At 45.4% G+C, this 16,636-nt stretch overlaps 2 protein-coding genes across 2 annotated transcripts in view; one reads left to right on the top strand and one right to left on the bottom strand.

Annotated features, from left to right (window-relative positions):
- The window catches only part of LOC138351750 (putative golgin subfamily A member 6-like protein 19), a 417,660-nt gene that overhangs the window by 237,810 nt on the left and 163,214 nt on the right, over window positions 1-16,636 (top strand). The window lies entirely within an intron of this gene.
- The window catches only part of LOC138351554 (putative golgin subfamily A member 6-like protein 19), a 94,550-nt gene continuing 92,759 nt past the window's right edge, over window positions 14,846-16,636 (bottom strand). The window contains exon 4 of the mRNA XM_069303347.1: window positions 14,846-14,930. Coding sequence (XP_069159448.1) covers window positions 14,846-14,930 — 85 coding nt within the window. The remainder of the gene's footprint in view (window positions 14,931-16,636) is intronic.

Consider the following 16,636-nt stretch of genomic DNA (forward strand, 5'->3'; position numbering starts at 1 on the left):
CATGGTGTATAACAAATCACTGGCAACAGGGAACTGCCAGAAATTTGGAAAGCAGCTAACGTAGTCCCGATATACAAGAAAGGGGATAGACAGGAGGCACTGAATTACAGACCAGTGTCCCTAACCTGCATACCATGCAAGTTGATGGAGAAGATTGTGCGAAGAAAGCTAGTGGAACATCTGGAGCGAAAGAACTTTGTAACACAGCATCAACATGGATTCAGGGATGGCAGGTCCTGCCTCACAGGGTTACTTGAATTCTACGACCAGGCAACAAAAATAAGGCAAGAAAGAGAAGGGTGGGCAGACTGCATATTTTTGGATTGTCAAAAGCCTTTGACACAGTGCCACACAAGAGGCTAGTGAAAAAACTGGAGATGCAGGCTGGAGTGAAAGGGAAGGTACTCCGTTGGATACAGGAGTACCTAAGTAACAGGAGACAACGAGTCAGTGTGAGGGGTGAGGTCTCAGATTGGCGAGACGTTACGAGTGGAGTACTGCAGGGGTCAGTCCTTGGACCTATACTGTTTCTGATATATGTAAATGATCTTCCAGAGGGTATAGAATCGTTTCTCTCAATGTTTGCCGATGATGCAAAAATTATGAGGAGGATTGAAACTGAGGACGATAGTAGGAGGCTACAAGATGACCTAGACAGACTGAGTGAATGGTCCAACAAATGGCTGTTGAAGTTCAACCCGAGTAAATGCAAAGTAATGAAACTAGGTGGTGGAAATAGGAAGGCCAAACACAGGATACAGAATAGGAGATGAAGTACTTAATGAAACGAACAGAGAGAAAGATCTAGGAGTTGATATCACACCAAACCTGTCTCCTGAAGCCCACATAAAAAGAATAACGTCTGCGGCATATGCGAGGCTGGCTAACATCAGAACAGCGTTCAGGAACCTGTGTAAGGAATCATTCAGAATCTTGTACACCACATATGTAAGACCAATCCTGGAGTATGCGGCCCCAGCATGGAGCCCGTACCTTGTCAAGCACAAGACGAAGCTGGAAAAAGTCCAAAGGTATGCCACTAGACTAGTCCCAGAACTAAGAGGCATGAGTTACGAGGAAAGGCTGCGGGAAATGCACCTTACGACACTGGAAGACAGAAGAGTAAGGGGAGACATGATCACAACCTACAAAATCCTCATGGGAATCGACCGGGTAAACAAGGATAAACTATTCAACACTGGTGGGACGCGAACAAGGGGACACAGGTGGAAACTGAGTACTCACATGAGCCACAGAGACGTTAGAAGGAACTTTTTTAGTGTCAGAGTAGTTAACGGATGGAATGCATTAGGCAGTGATGTGGTGGAGGCTGACTCCATACACAGTTTTAAATGTAGATATGATAGAGCCCAGTAGGCTCAGGAATCTGTACACCAGTTGATTGACAGTTGAGAGGCGGGACCAAAGAGCCAAAGCTCAACCCCCGCAAGCACAAATAGGTGAGTACACACACACACACACACACACACACACACACACACACACACACAGACACACACAGACTAAAATGGAAAAGGTTCAAAGGTTTGCCACCAGACTAGTACCCGAGCTGAGAGGTATGAGCTACGAGGAGAGACTACGGGAATTAAACCTCACTTCGTTGGAAGACAGAAGAGTTAGGGGGGGACATGATCACCACATTCAAGATCCTCAAGTGAATTGACAGGGTTGATAAAGACAGGCTGTTTAACACAAGGGGCACACGCACTAGGGGACACAGGTGGAAACTGAGTGCCCAAATGAGCCACAGAAATATTAGAAAGAACTTTTTTAGTGTCAGAGTAGTTGACAAATGGAATGCATTAGGAAGTGATGTGGTGGAGGCTGACTCCATACACAGTTTCAAGTGTAGATATGATAGAGCCCAATAGGCTCAGGAACCTGTACACCTGTTGATTGACAGTTGAGAGGCGGGACCAAAGAGCCAGAGCTCAACCCCCGCAAGCACAACTAGGTGAGTACACACACACACACACACACACACAACACATACACATGGGGCCTCGTAGCCTGGTGGATAGCGCGCAGGACTCGTAATTCTGTGGCGCGGGTTCGATTCCCGCACGAGGCAGAAACAAATGGGCAAAGTTTCTTTCACCCTAAGTGCCCCTGTTACCTAGCAGTAAATAGGTACCTGGGAGTTAGTCAGCTGTCACGGGCTGCTTCCTGGGGTGTGTGGTGTGGGAAAAAAAAAAAAAAAAAAATAGTAGTAGTTAGTAAACAGTTGATTGACAGTTGAGAGGCGGGCTGAAAGAGCAAAGCTCAACCCCCGCAAAAACACAACTAGTAAACACACAACTAGTAAACACACTCACACACACACACACACATACACACACACACACAGGATAAGGCAGGACAGAGAAGGCTGGGCAGACTGCATATTTCTTGACTGCCAAAAGGCCTTTGATACAGTACCGCACATGAGACTGCTATACAAACTTGAGAGGCAGGCAGGAGTAAGCGGAAAGGCCCTTTCATGGGTGAAGAACTACCTAACAAGAAGGAGCCAGAGGGTAATGGTAAAGGGCGAGAAGTCGAACTGGCGAACAGTAACAAGTGGAGTACCTCAAGGATCGGTGCTGGGACCAATCCTCTTTCTAATTTACGTAAATGATATGTTTACAGGAGTGGAATCATACATGTCAATGTTTGCGGATGACACAAAATTAATGAGAAGAGTTGTGACAGACGAGGATTGTAGGATCCTCCAAGAGGACTTAAACAGGTTGCAGAGATGGTCAGGGAAATGGCTACTGGCGTTTAACACCAGTAAATGTAAAGTTATGGAAATGGGATCAGGTGATAGAAGACCAAAAGGACAGTACACAATGAAGGGGAACTGCCTACCTGTAACGATTCGAGAAAGAGACCTGGGAGTGGATGTGACACCTAACCTAACTCCTGAGGCACATATAAATAAGATAACGACAGCAGCGTACTCTACACTGGCGAAAATTAGAACTTCATTCAGAAACCTAAATGAGGAGGCTTTTAGGGCGCTTTACACTGCCTACGTGAGACCCGTCTTAGAGTATACCGCGCCATCATGGAGCCCCCACCTGAAGAAACACATAAGGAAACTGTAGAAGGTTCAGAGGTTTGCGACGAGGCTTGTCCCAGAGTTACGAGGGGTGGGATATGAAGAGCGTCTGAAGGAACTGAACCTTACGACACTAGAGAAAAGAAGGGAGAGAGAAGATATGATAGGGACATATAAAATACTCGGGGGAATTGACTAAGTGGAAATAGATGAAATGTTCACACGTAATAATAACAGAACGAGGGAACATGGGTGGAAACTGGAAACTCAGATGAGTCACAGAGATGTTAGGAAGTTTTCTTTCTGCGTGAGAGTAGTGGAAAAATGGAGTGCATTTGGGGAACAGATTGTGGAAGAAAACTCTATTCATACTTTTAAAATTAGGTATGATAGGGAAATGGGACAGGAGTCATTGCTGTAAACAACCAATAGCTGGAAAGGCGGGATCCAAGAGTCAATGCTCGATCCTGCAAGCACAAATAGGTGAGTACAAAATCTGAGAAGGACAGAAAGAGTCAGCTTCAGGGTGATGTACTCGAACATAGATGGGATCACAGCAAAGCAAGTGAACTACGGAAAAGAACACAAGAAGTGAACCCAGATGTAATCGGACTCACAGAAACAAAACTCTCAGGTATCATAACGAATGCAGTGTTTCCCCAGAACTACACTGTAATAAGGAAAGAGAGGGAAGGACGGGGAAGAGGTGGAGTGGCCCTACTAATGAGAAAGGAATGGAGCTTCAAGGAGATGGTCATCCCGGGCTGCAATGGTTTCAGAGACTACGTAACAGGCACCATAACATTGGGAGGATCAAAAGTAGTAGTAGTAGTTATATATAACCCTCCACCAAATAACAGAAGACCAAGGCAAGAAAATTACAACAACAACATGGCAGTTAACACTATAATTGAGAAGGCAAGCCTCTACTGCCTGTAGAAATAGATCCCATCTGCTCATCATAGAAGACTTCAATCACGGAAAGATATACTGGGAGAACAAGGAACCGCATGGAGGAGAGGATACATGGAGAGCCAAACTAATGGAGGTGGCGACAAGAAACTATCTAAGCCAACATGTCAGGGAACCCACTAGATGAGAGGAAACGATGAACCAGCGAGACTCGACCTAGTCTTCACTCTGATCGACTCCGACATAAGGAAAATCGGCTATGAGGCCCCAGTAGGAATGAGCGACCACAGTGTACTGGCGTTTGAGTATCTGGTTGAAGAAGGGTTATTGAACTCGAGGAGGGGTACTGAAAACAAAAAATTGGCATTCCAAAAGGGAAACTATGAGGTGTTAAGAAAATTCCTAACAGATATAACATGGGAAACAGAGCTAGGGGAAAAGACGGCCGTAGACATGATGGACTTCATCACGCACAAGTGCAAGGAAGCAGCAAACAAGTTTGTCCCAGTCCAAAAGGAAAGCAATGAAATGAAGATGAGAAGCCCATGATGTAATCAGAGATGTGGGCTAGCTAAACAGCAAAGTAATAGGGCATGGAGAAACTATAGGAATAACAGGACACTTGAGAGCAGAGAAAGATACCAGAGTGCCAGGAATGAATATGTCAGGATGAGAAGAGAGGCAGAAAGACAATACGAAAATGACATCGCTAGCAAGGCAAAGACTCAACCCAAGTTGCTGCATAGTAACATCTGGAGAAAAACAACAGTAAAGGAACAGGTAATGAATATAAGGATAGAGGCAGATTGATTCACTACAAACGACATGGAAGTGTGTGAGGAACTGAATAAGAAGTTCCAGGTCTTCACCGAAGAGCAAGGAGAGATTCCAGAGATAAAAGAGGGAATAGTTAACCTGGAACCACTGGAAGAGTTTGAGATTACCAGTGGGGAAGTAAAGAAGTGTTTACTAGAGTTGCATGTGACAAAGGCTATAGGCCCAGATGGAATCTCCCCTTGGATACTAAGGTAAGGAGCAGAAGCACTGTGCCTGCCACTCTCCATAGTGTATAACAAATCACTGGAAACAGGGGAACTGCCAGAAATTTGGAAGGCAGCTTATGTAGTTCCAATATACAGGAAAGGGGATAGGCCGGCGGCACTGAACTACAGGCCAGTGTACCTAACCTGCATACCATGCAAGCTGATGGGAGAATATTGTGCGAAGAAAGCTAGTGGAACATCTGGAGCGAAAGAACTTTGTAACACAGCATCAACATGGGTTCAGGGATGGCAAGTCCTGCCTCATAGGGCTAATTGAATTCTACGACCAGGCAACAAAAATCAGGCAAGAAAGAGAGGGCTGGGCATGACTGCATATTTTTGGATTGTCAAAAAGCCTTTGATACAGTACCACATAAGAGGCTAGTGAGAAAGCTGGAGATGCAGGCTGGAGTGAAAGGGAAGGTACTTCGTTGGACACGGGAGTACGTAAGTAACAGAAGACAAAGAGTCACTGTGAAGGGTGAGGTCTCAGATTGGCGTGACGTCACAAGTGGAGTCCCGTAGGGGTCAGTCCTTGGACCAATACTGTTTCTGATATATGTAAATGATCTCCCAGAGGGTATAGAATCGTTTCTCTCAATGTTTGCTGATGATGCAAAAATTATAGGGAGGATTGAAACAGAGGATGATAGTAGAAGGCTACAGGATGACCTAGACAAACTGAATGAATGGTCCAACAAATGGCTGTTAAAGTTTAACCCGAGCAAATGCAAAGTAATGAAACTAGGCGGTAGAAACAGGAGGCAAGACACAAGATACAGAATAGGAGATGAAGTACTTAATGAAACGGAAAGAGAGAAAGATCTAGGAATTGATATCACACCAAACCTATCTCCTGAAGCCCACATCAAAAGAATTACGTCTGCGGCATAAGCAAGGCAGGCTAACATTAGAACAGCCTTCAGGAACCTGTGTAAGGAATCGTTTAGAATCTTGTACACCACATACGTAAGACCAATCCTGGAGTATGCGGCCCTAGCATGGAGTCCGCACCTTGTCAAGCACAAGACGAAGATGGAAAAATTTCAGAGGTATGCCACTAGACTGGTCCCAGAACTAAGAGGCATGAGTTACGAGGAAAGACTGCGGGAAATACACCTTACGACACTAGAAGACAGAAGAGTGAGGGGAGATATGATCACTACCTACAAGATCCTCAGGAGAATTGACAGGGTAGACAAGGATAATCTATTCAACACTGGCGATACGCGAACAAGGGGACATAGGTGGAAACTGAGTACCCAAATGAGAAACATGGACGTTAGAAAGAACTTTTTCAGTGTCAGAATAGTTAACAGGTGGAATGCATTAGGCAGAGATGTGGTGGAGGCTGACTCCATACACAGTTTTAAATGTAGATATAATTGAGCCCAATAGGCTCAGGAATCTGTACACCAGTTGATTGACAGTTGAGAGATTGGCCCAAAGAGCCAAAGCTCAACCCCCGCATGCACAATTAGGTGAGTACACACACACACAGGGACTCTCTCTCCCTCTCCCACTCCCTCTCTCCCACTCTCTCTCTCTCTCCCACTCTCTCTCTCTCTCCCACTCTCTCTCTCTCCCACTCTCTCTGCCTCTCTCTCCCCCCCCCTCTCTCTCTCTCTCTCTCCTCTCTCTCTCTCTCTCTCTCTCTCTCTCTCTCTCTCTCTCTCTCTCTCTCTCTCTCTCTCTCTCTCTCTCTCTCTCTCTCTCTCTCTCTCTCTCTCTCTCTCTCTCTCTCTCTCTCTCCCTCTCTTTCCTTCCCCCTCCCTCTCTGCCCACACACACACACACACACACACACACATACACACACACACACACACACACACACACACATCCACACACACACACACATACACACACACACACACACACACACACACACACACACACACACACACACACACACACACACCACACACACACACACACACACACACACACACACACACACACACACACACACATACACACACACACACACACCTCCCCCCCCTCTCTCCCTCACCCGCTCTCTCCCTCTCCATCTCTCTCCCTCTCCTCTCTCTCCCTCTCTCTCTCCCTCCCGCCTCCCTCTCCTCTCTCTCCCTCTCTCTCTCCCTCCCGCCTCCCTCTCCATCTCCGCCTCTTCTACTTTCTTCTCACTTCAGTGGAAGGGTCGGATCGCCCCCACCCACCCATTTATATCTCCCTTTATCACTCCCTTTCTCTCTCTCTCTCTCTCTCTTCCTCTCTCTCTCTCTCCCTCCCCCATCCCGCTCTGCCCTCCTGACAAATCCTATTACGGCACAACTATAGGAACAGGGGCAAGCATGGCAGCCAGAGGTACCAGGGGAACAGGGAAGGGCCATGATGACGAAATGAAAGAAATGGTCGCCCAGTTTCTGGAGGACATCAAGAGTGAGATGCAAGAAATGATGCGGGAAATGAAGAAAGAAATAAGCAACCTGAAAAGAGAGCTGACAGCAGCAAAGAAGGAGATTAGAGCCCTCAAAGAGAATGGTATCGAGGCTGAGACTCAGAAAACCATCCAGGGAGAAGGTGGTAATAGTTTTTTGGATGAGAATGCCACAATAAAAGTAACATTTGCGGAAATACTAAAAAAACCTGAAGTAATGACTGCAGTGATGGAGGTGGCCATGAAAGCAGCCACCTCACAGGAGGCGGAACGCTCCACTAGCCAACTGCTGAAAAGGAACAGATCAGTGGTTGCTGTGGGTATTAAAGAGCAGGAAGTCTCTAATAGGACAGAGTGGAATGAATAGGACAAAGCAGCAGTGAATGAAGTACTAAAGGCACTAGACATGGAAGGGGCTGAGCAAAGCAATGAGAAGGTTTTCAGGCTAGGTTGGTACAACAAAGACCGAGACCAAATGATAAAGATAGTGTTTGCAAATGAGAGCATAAAGGAGAAGATCCTATCAAGGAAGAGCTCCCTAAAAAACGTGGGAAAATTAAAAAATGTATTCCTCCAGAGAGACATGACAAGGGAGGAGAGAGCCGTGGCGGCAGAAGCAAGGAAGAGGCGAAGGGCGAGAGGGGAAAACCAGGAAGTCACAGCTCCCAACACAACACCCCCAGAGGCGAGGGGGGAACCCACAACCAGCTACCCAGTAATACCAGAAGGGAGGACAACCCCGCCACCCTCCTCTGCATAGAAAACCCCCCTACCCCAAACCCTCCCTGCCCCAACTCAAATGATCAGCCAAACCTCCCTCCCCCCACATCCAATCCCCACCCTTCTACCCCTCCCCTCCTCCCGAGTCCTCCCTCCCCCCCTTTCCTTCCCGTCCTCCCTCCCCCCCTTTCCTTCCCGTCCTCCCTCCCTTTTCACCCCATACCCTCCCTGGCCCTCCCCCTTCAATTGATCCCCGCCCCTCATCCCAGTATCCTCTGAGACCCTGTTATCCACCTCACAGGTCCTCACACCCATGGAACAGCCTCCCCCACCAGCAGAACACTCACCAAGGAGGCGATTTGAGAAGGGACAGAAGAAAGTGAGCCACAAAGCAATGTACACTAACATAGATGGAATTACAAATATAGCAAATGAGCTTGGAGAACGGGTACTAGAGGAAAACCCAGACATAATAGCCCTCACAGAAACAAAACTCACGAAAACGATAACAAACGCAGTGTTCCCAGAGGACTATTATGTTATGAGGAAAGAGAGGGAAGGAAGAGGTGGGGGTGGTGTAGCTCTGCTAGTAAGAAAAGGCTGGGATTTTGAGGAGATGGATATTCAGGGATGTAAAGGTTTCAGTGACTACATAGCAGGTACCATAACAAACGGAGGGAAAAAAATTATCGTCGTAGTCATATATAATCCACCACCAAATGACAGAAGACCTAGACAGGAATATGATAGAAACAACATGGCCACTATTAACATAATAGAAAGAGCAGCTTCTGTTGCTAGCAGGAATGGATCTGGACTACTAATTATGGGAGACTTCAACCATGGAAAGATAGATTGGAAGAATAGAGACCCGCATGGAGGACCAGAAACATGGAGAGCTAAGCTGCTGGACGTGGCAACAAGAAACTTTCTAAGCCAGCACATCAAAGAACCAACAAGAATGAGAGGATAAGATGAACCAGCAATGCTTGATTTGATATTTACCCTAAATGAGTGGGATATAAGGGAAGTTAAGATGGAAGCGCCCTTGGGAATGAGTGACCACAGTGTATTGAACTTTGAGTACCTGGTAGAGCTAAGACTTATCTCCCCCAAAAAAGAACTAGGAATCAAAAGGCTGGCATACTGAAAGGGGAATTATGAACAGATGAACAGTTTCCTAAGTGAAATACCTTGGAACACAGACCTCAGAGATAAGTCTGTACAGGGTATGATGGACTATGTTACCCAAAAGTGTCAGGAGGCAGTAAACAGGTTCATCCCGGCCCAAAGGGAAAAATCCGAGAAGCAACAGAAGAATCAATGGTATAATAGGGCATGTTTGGAAGCGAAGAAACTGAACAAAATGGCGAAGAGGAACTTCCGGAATAACAGAACACCAGAAAGCAGAGAGAGATACCAGAGAACCAGGAATGAGTGCGTCAGGGTGAGAAGAGAAGCAGAGAAAAGTTTTGAAAATGTTATAGCAAACAAAGCCAAGACCGAACCAAAGCTACTCCACAGTCACATCAGAAGGAAAACAACAGTGAAAGAACAGGTATTGAAACTTCGAACAGGCGAGGACAGGTATACAGAGAATGACAGAGAGGTGTGTGAAGAACTCAACAAGAGGTTCCAGGAGGTCTTCACAATAGAACAAGGTGAGGTCACTGTGCTAGGAGAAAGGGAGGTAAACCAGGCGGCCTTGGAAGAGTTCGAAATTACGAGAGAGGAGGTCAAGAGACACCTGCTGGATCTGGATGTTAGAAAGGCTGTTGGTCCAGATGGGATATCACCATGGATACTGAAAGAGTGTGCAGAGACACTTTGCTTGCCACTCTCCATAGTGTATAGTAAGTCACTGGAGACGGGAGACCTACAAGAAATATGGAAGATGGCGAATGTGGTCCCAATATACAAAAAGGGCGACAGGCAAGAGGCACTGAACTACAGGCCAGTGTCCTTGACTTGTATACCATGCAAGGTGATGGAGAAGATCGTGAGAAAAAACCTGGTAACACATCTGGAGAGAAGGGACTTCGTGACAAATCACCAACATGGGTTCAGGGAGGGTAAATCTTGCCTTACAGGCTTGATAGAATTCTACGATCAGGTGACAAACATTAAGCAAGAAAGAGAGGGCTAGGCGGACTGCATTTTCTTGGATTGTCGGAAAGCCTTTGACACAGTACCGCATAAGAGGCTGGCACATAAGCTGGAGAGACAGGTAGGTGTAGCTGGTAAGGTGCTCCAGTGGATAAGGGAGTACCTAAGCAATAGGAAGCAGAGAGTTACGGTGAGGGGGTGAGACCTTCGATTGGCGTGAAGTCACCAGTGGAGTCCCACAGGGCTCTGTTCTCGGTCCTATCTTGTTTCTGATATATGTAAATGATCTCCCGGAGGGTATCGATTCATTTCTCTCAATGTTTGCGGACGATGCTAAAATTATGAGAAGGATTAAAACAGAAGAAGACTGTTTGAGGCTTCACGAAGACCTAGACAAGCTGAAGGAATGGTCTAACAAATGATTGTTAGAGTTTATCCCAACCAAATGTAATGTAATGAAGATAGGTTTAGGGAGCAGGAGGCCAGATACAAGATATCATCTGGGAGAGGAAATTCTTCAGGAGTCAGAGAAGGAAAAAGACTTGGGGGTTGATATCACGCCAGACCTGTCTCCTGCAGCACATATCAAGCGGATAACATAAGCGGCACATGCCAGGCTGGCCAACATACGAACGGCATTCAGAAACTTGTGTAAAGAATCCTTCAGAACTTTGTATACCACATATGTCAGGCCAATCCTGGAGTATGCAGCCAAAGCATGGAGTCCATATGTAGTCAAGGATAAGACTAAACTGGAAAAGGTTCAAAGGTTTGCCACCAGACTAGTACCCGAGCTGAGAGGTATGAGCTATGAGGAGAGACTACGGGAATTAAACCTCACTTCGCTGGAAGACAGAGGAGTAAGGGGGGACATGATCACCACATTCAAGATTCTGAAGGGAATTGATAGGGTAGATAAAGACAGTCTATTTAAGACAAGGGGAACACGCACAAGGCCTTGGAAGAGTTCGAAATTGCCCAAGATTTGGGCAAATTTGGTCTCCCATGACAAATGGAATGCATTAGGGGGTGATGTGGTGGAGGCTGACTCCATACACAGTTTCAAGTGTAGATGTGATAGAGCCCAATAGGCTCAGGAATCTGTACACCTGTTGATTGACGGTTGAGAGGCGGGACCAAAGAGCCAGAGCTCAACCCCCGCAAACACAACTAGGTGAGTACACACACACACACACACACACACACACACACACACACACACACACACACACACACACACACACACACACACACACACACACACACACACACACACACACACACACACACACACATCGAAGGGCATTGGTGGCTGAGTGGACAGCACCCTGGACACGTAATGTCGCTTTTTTCACAATTATACCCATGTTACCTAGCAGTAAATAGGTGCCCGGGAGTTAGACAGCTGTTATGGGCTACTTCCTGAGTGTGTGTGTGTGTGTGTGTGTGTGTGTGTTAAAAAAATAGTAGTAGTTAGTGACAGTTGAGAGGCAGGCCAAAAGAGCAGAGCTCAACCCCCAAAAGGACAACTTGGTGAATGCAACTAGGTGACTACACACACACACACACACACACGTCCCCTGGTTGAGAGGCGGGACCAAAGAGCCAGAGCTCAAACCCCACAAGCACAAATAGGTGAGTACAATTTGGTGAGTACACAAACATATCCATACATCTACGGATTACATTTATTTGGACTGTCGGAAAGCCTTTGACACAGTACCCCATATAAGGCTGATGCATAAGTTGGAAAAACAGGCAGGAGTAACTGGCAGGGCGCTCCAGTGGATAAGGGAGAATCTAAGCAATAGGAAACAGAGAGTTACAGTGAGGGGTGAGACCTCAAATTGGCGTGAAGTCACCAGTGGAGTCCTACAGGGTTCTGTAGGGCTCAAAATGATCTCCCAGAGGGTATAGACTCATTCCTCTCAATGTTTGCTGACGACGCCAAACTTATGAGAAGGATTAAGACAGAGGAGGACAGCTTGACGCTTCAGGAAGACCTGGACAAGCTGCAGGAATAGTCGAACAAATGCTTGTTAGAGTTAAACCCACGCAAATGTAATGTAATGAAGATAGGTGTAGGGAGCAGGAGACCAGATACAAGGTATAGTTTGGGAGATGAAATCCTGCAAGAGTCAGAGAGAGAGAAAGACCTGGGGGTTGATATCACGCCAGACATGTCCCCTGAAGCTCATATCAGGAGGATAACATGAGCGGCATATGCCAGGTTGGCTAACATGAGAACGGCCTTTAGAAACTTGTGTAAAGAATCTCTCAAAACATTATATAACACATATGTCAGACCAATCCTGGAGTATGCGGCTCCAGCATGGAGTCCATATCTAGTCAAGAATAAGACTAAACTGGAAAAGGTTCAATGGTTTGCCACCAGACTAGAACCAGAACTGAGGGGTATGAGCTTCGAGGAGAGACTACGGGATTTAACATCATGTCACTGGGAGACAGAAGAGTTAGAGGGGACCTGATCACCACATACAAGATTCTCAGAGGAATTGATAGGGTAGATAAAGACAGACTTTTTAACACAAGGGGCACACGCACTAGGGGACACAGGTGGAAATTGAGTGCCCAAATGAGCCATAGAGACGTTAGAAAGAATTTTTCAGTGTCAGAGTAGTAGACAAATGGAATGCATTAGGAAGGGATGTGGTGGAGGCTGACTCCATACACAGCTTCAAGTGTAGATATGATAGAGCCCAATAGGTTCAGGAACCTGTACACCTGTTGATTGACGGTTGAGAGGCGGGACCAAAGAGCCAGAGCTCAAACCCTACAAGCAAAATTAGGTAAGTACAGTTATGTAAGTACACGCACACACATCAGGAGAAGGGCCTAATAGCTGAGTGGACAGCGCTCTGTACTCGTAATCCAAGGGTCCGGGTTCGATCCCTGGTGATAGCAGAAATAAAATGGTAATTATCTTTCACCCTGATGCGCCTGTTATCCAGCAGTACATAGGTACCTGGGAGTTAGATAGCTGTTACAGGCTGCTTCCTGGGGGTATGTGTGTGTGTGCGGGGAAAAAATAGTTGGTAGTTATTAACAGTTGATTGATTGAGAGTTGAGAGGCAGACCGAAAGAGCAGAGCACATCCCCCACAAACACAACTATGTTGAATACATTCACAAAAAACACACACACATATTTGATGTTAAAAAGACGTCTTAATATAAATAGTTACAGACTCACCTCTCTGAGACCCAATAAAAACGTCAAACAACGTTTTATGTTTGCTGGGAAGATATTGATTGTTGGCCTAGCACGACCTTGACGGATGACCAGGTACGACCTCAATGATTGAACTGGCGCAAACTTGATGACTGACCTGGCATGACACTGATTGTTGGCCTAGCACGACCTTGATGGATGACCAGGTACGACCTCAATGATTGAACTGGCGCAAACTTGATGACTGACCTGGCATGATACTGATTGTTGACCTAGCACGACCTTGACGGATGACCAGGTACGACCTCAATGATTGAACTGGCGCAAACTTGATGACTGACCTGGCATGACACTGATTGTTGGCCTAGCACGACCTTGATGGATGACCTGGATGGATGACTTGGCATGACCTGCATTGTATACCTGGCATGACCTGAACTGTCGACCTGACACGGCCTGTACTGTCGACCTGACACGGCCTGTACTGTCAACCTGACACGGCCTGTACTGTCGACCTGACACGGCCTGTACTGTCGACCTGACACGGCCTGTACTGTCGACCTGACACGGCCTGTACTGTCAACCTGACACGGCCTGTACTGTCAACCTGACACGGCCTGTACTGTCGACCTAACACGGCCTGTACTGTCGACCTGACACGGCCTGTACTGTCGACCTGACACGGCCTATACTGTCAACCTGACACGGCCTGTACTGTCGACCTGACACGGCCTGTACTGTCGACCTGACACGGCCTGTACTGTCGACCTGACACGGCCTGTACTGTCAACCTGACACGGCCTGTACTGTCAACCTGACACGGCCTGTACTGTCGACCTGACACGGCCTGTACTGTCGACCTGACACGGCCTGTACTGTCAACCTGACACGGCCTGTACTGTCGACCTGACACGGCCTGTACTGTCGACCTGACACGGCCTGTACTGTCGACCTGACACGGCCTGTACTGTCAACCTGACACGGCCTGTACTGTCAACCTGACACGGCCTGTACTGTCGACCTGACACGGCCTGTACTGTCGACCTGACACGGCCTGTACTGTCGACCTGACACGGCCTGTACTGTCAACCTGACACGGCCTGTACTGTCAACCTGACACGGCCTGTACTGTCGACCTGACACGGCCTGTACTGTCGACCTGACACGGCCTGTACTGTCAACCTGACACGGCCTATACTGTCGACCTGACACGGCCTGTACTGTCGACCTGACACGGCCTATACTATCGACCTAACATGACCTGGATTGTCGACCTGCATGGTTGATCTCACTAAACATGGATGGTTGACCTGGCCCGACCTGGATAGTTAACCTGGCACAACCTGGATAATTAACTTGGCACGACCTGGATGGTTAACCTGGTATTGTTTGGATGATATACTATTACCTGTCAGGTTTGATGAAGTAGACGCCATCCAGCCTCTCTCCCCGGCGGTACAGGTCAGCACAGTCCTTGGGCGTTGTCTCCCTGCCAATATTAGACCATTGTAATGTTTCCTTCAATTGATGTTCATTGTTTCAACTGTAGAAAAAATTGGCTCCAGTTATTTCATATTCAAATTAGAACGAAAATATATATATATATATATATATATATATATATATATATATATATATATATATATATATATATATATATATATATATATATATATATATATATATATATATATATATATATATATATATATATATATATATATATATATATATATGCGAACAAGCCTGAATGGTCCCCAGGACTATATGCGAATGAAAACTCACACCCCAGAAGTGACTCGAACCCATACTCCCAGAAGCAACGCAACTGGTAACTACAGGGCGCCTTAATCCGCTTGATCGCGAGTTAGGAGGGGAAAACATTCCCCTCCTAACCATTCATATATATATATATATATATATGTCGTACCTAGTAGCCAGAACTCACTTCTCAGCCTACTATTCAAGGCCCGATTTGCCTAATAAGCCAAGTTTTCCTGAATTAATATATTTACTATATTTTTTTTCTTATGAAATGATAAAGCAACCCTTTTCTCTATGTATGAGGTCAATTTTTTTTTATTGGAGTTAAAATTAACGTAGATATATGACCGAACCTAACCAACCCTACCTAACCTAACCTAACCTATATTTATAGGTAAGGTTAGGTTAGGTAGCCAAAAAAAGCTAAGTTAGGTTAGGTTAGGTAGGTTAGGTAGACGAAAAAACATTAATTCATGAAAACTTGGCTTATTAGGCAAATCGGGCCTTGAATAGTAGGCCGAGAAGTGCGTTCTGGCTATTAGGTACGACATATATATATATATATATATATATATATATATATATGTCGTACCTAATAGCCAGAACGCACTTCTCAGCCTACTATGCAAGGCCCGATTTGCCTAATAAGCCAAGTTTTCATGAATTAATGTTTTTTAGACTACCTAACCTACCTAACCTAACCTAACCTACCTTTTTCGGCAACCTAACCCAACCTAACCTATGAAGATAGGTTAGGTTAGGTTAGGTAGGGTTGGTTAGGTTCGGTCATATATCAACGTTAATTTTAACTACAATAAAAAAAAATTGACCTCATACATAATGAAATGGGTAGCTTTATCATTTCATAAGAAAAAAATTAGAAAAAATATATTAATTCAGGAAAACTTGGCTTATTAGGCAAATCGGGCCTTGAATAGTAGGCCAAAAAGTGAGTTCTGGCTACTAGGTACGACATATATATATATATATATATATATATATATATATATATATATATATATATATATATATATATATATATATATTATATATATATGCAATTGACGATCACAAAACACTGATCATTTTATGATCAGAGAAATATGAAAGGAGGTAAACGTTTCGGCTTGTTAAAGCTGGCTAAAGGCTTTAACAAGCCGAAACATTCACCTCCTTTTTTCATATTTCTCTGTGGATTTTCCACACACACACACATATATATATATATATATATATATATATATATATATATATATATATATATATATATATATATATATATATATATATATATATATATATATATATATATATATATATATATATATATATATACACTAGCTGTACCCGGCCATGCGTTGCTGTGGCTCAGCAATGCATGTGCGTTGCTGAGCCACACCAACCTTCCCCTGTCTCCCAGTCCACTCCCAC

This window comes from Procambarus clarkii, chromosome 50, assembly GCF_040958095.1.
Source record: "Procambarus clarkii isolate CNS0578487 chromosome 50, FALCON_Pclarkii_2.0, whole genome shotgun sequence".
Classification (NCBI taxonomy): domain Eukaryota; kingdom Metazoa; phylum Arthropoda; class Malacostraca; order Decapoda; family Cambaridae; genus Procambarus; species Procambarus clarkii.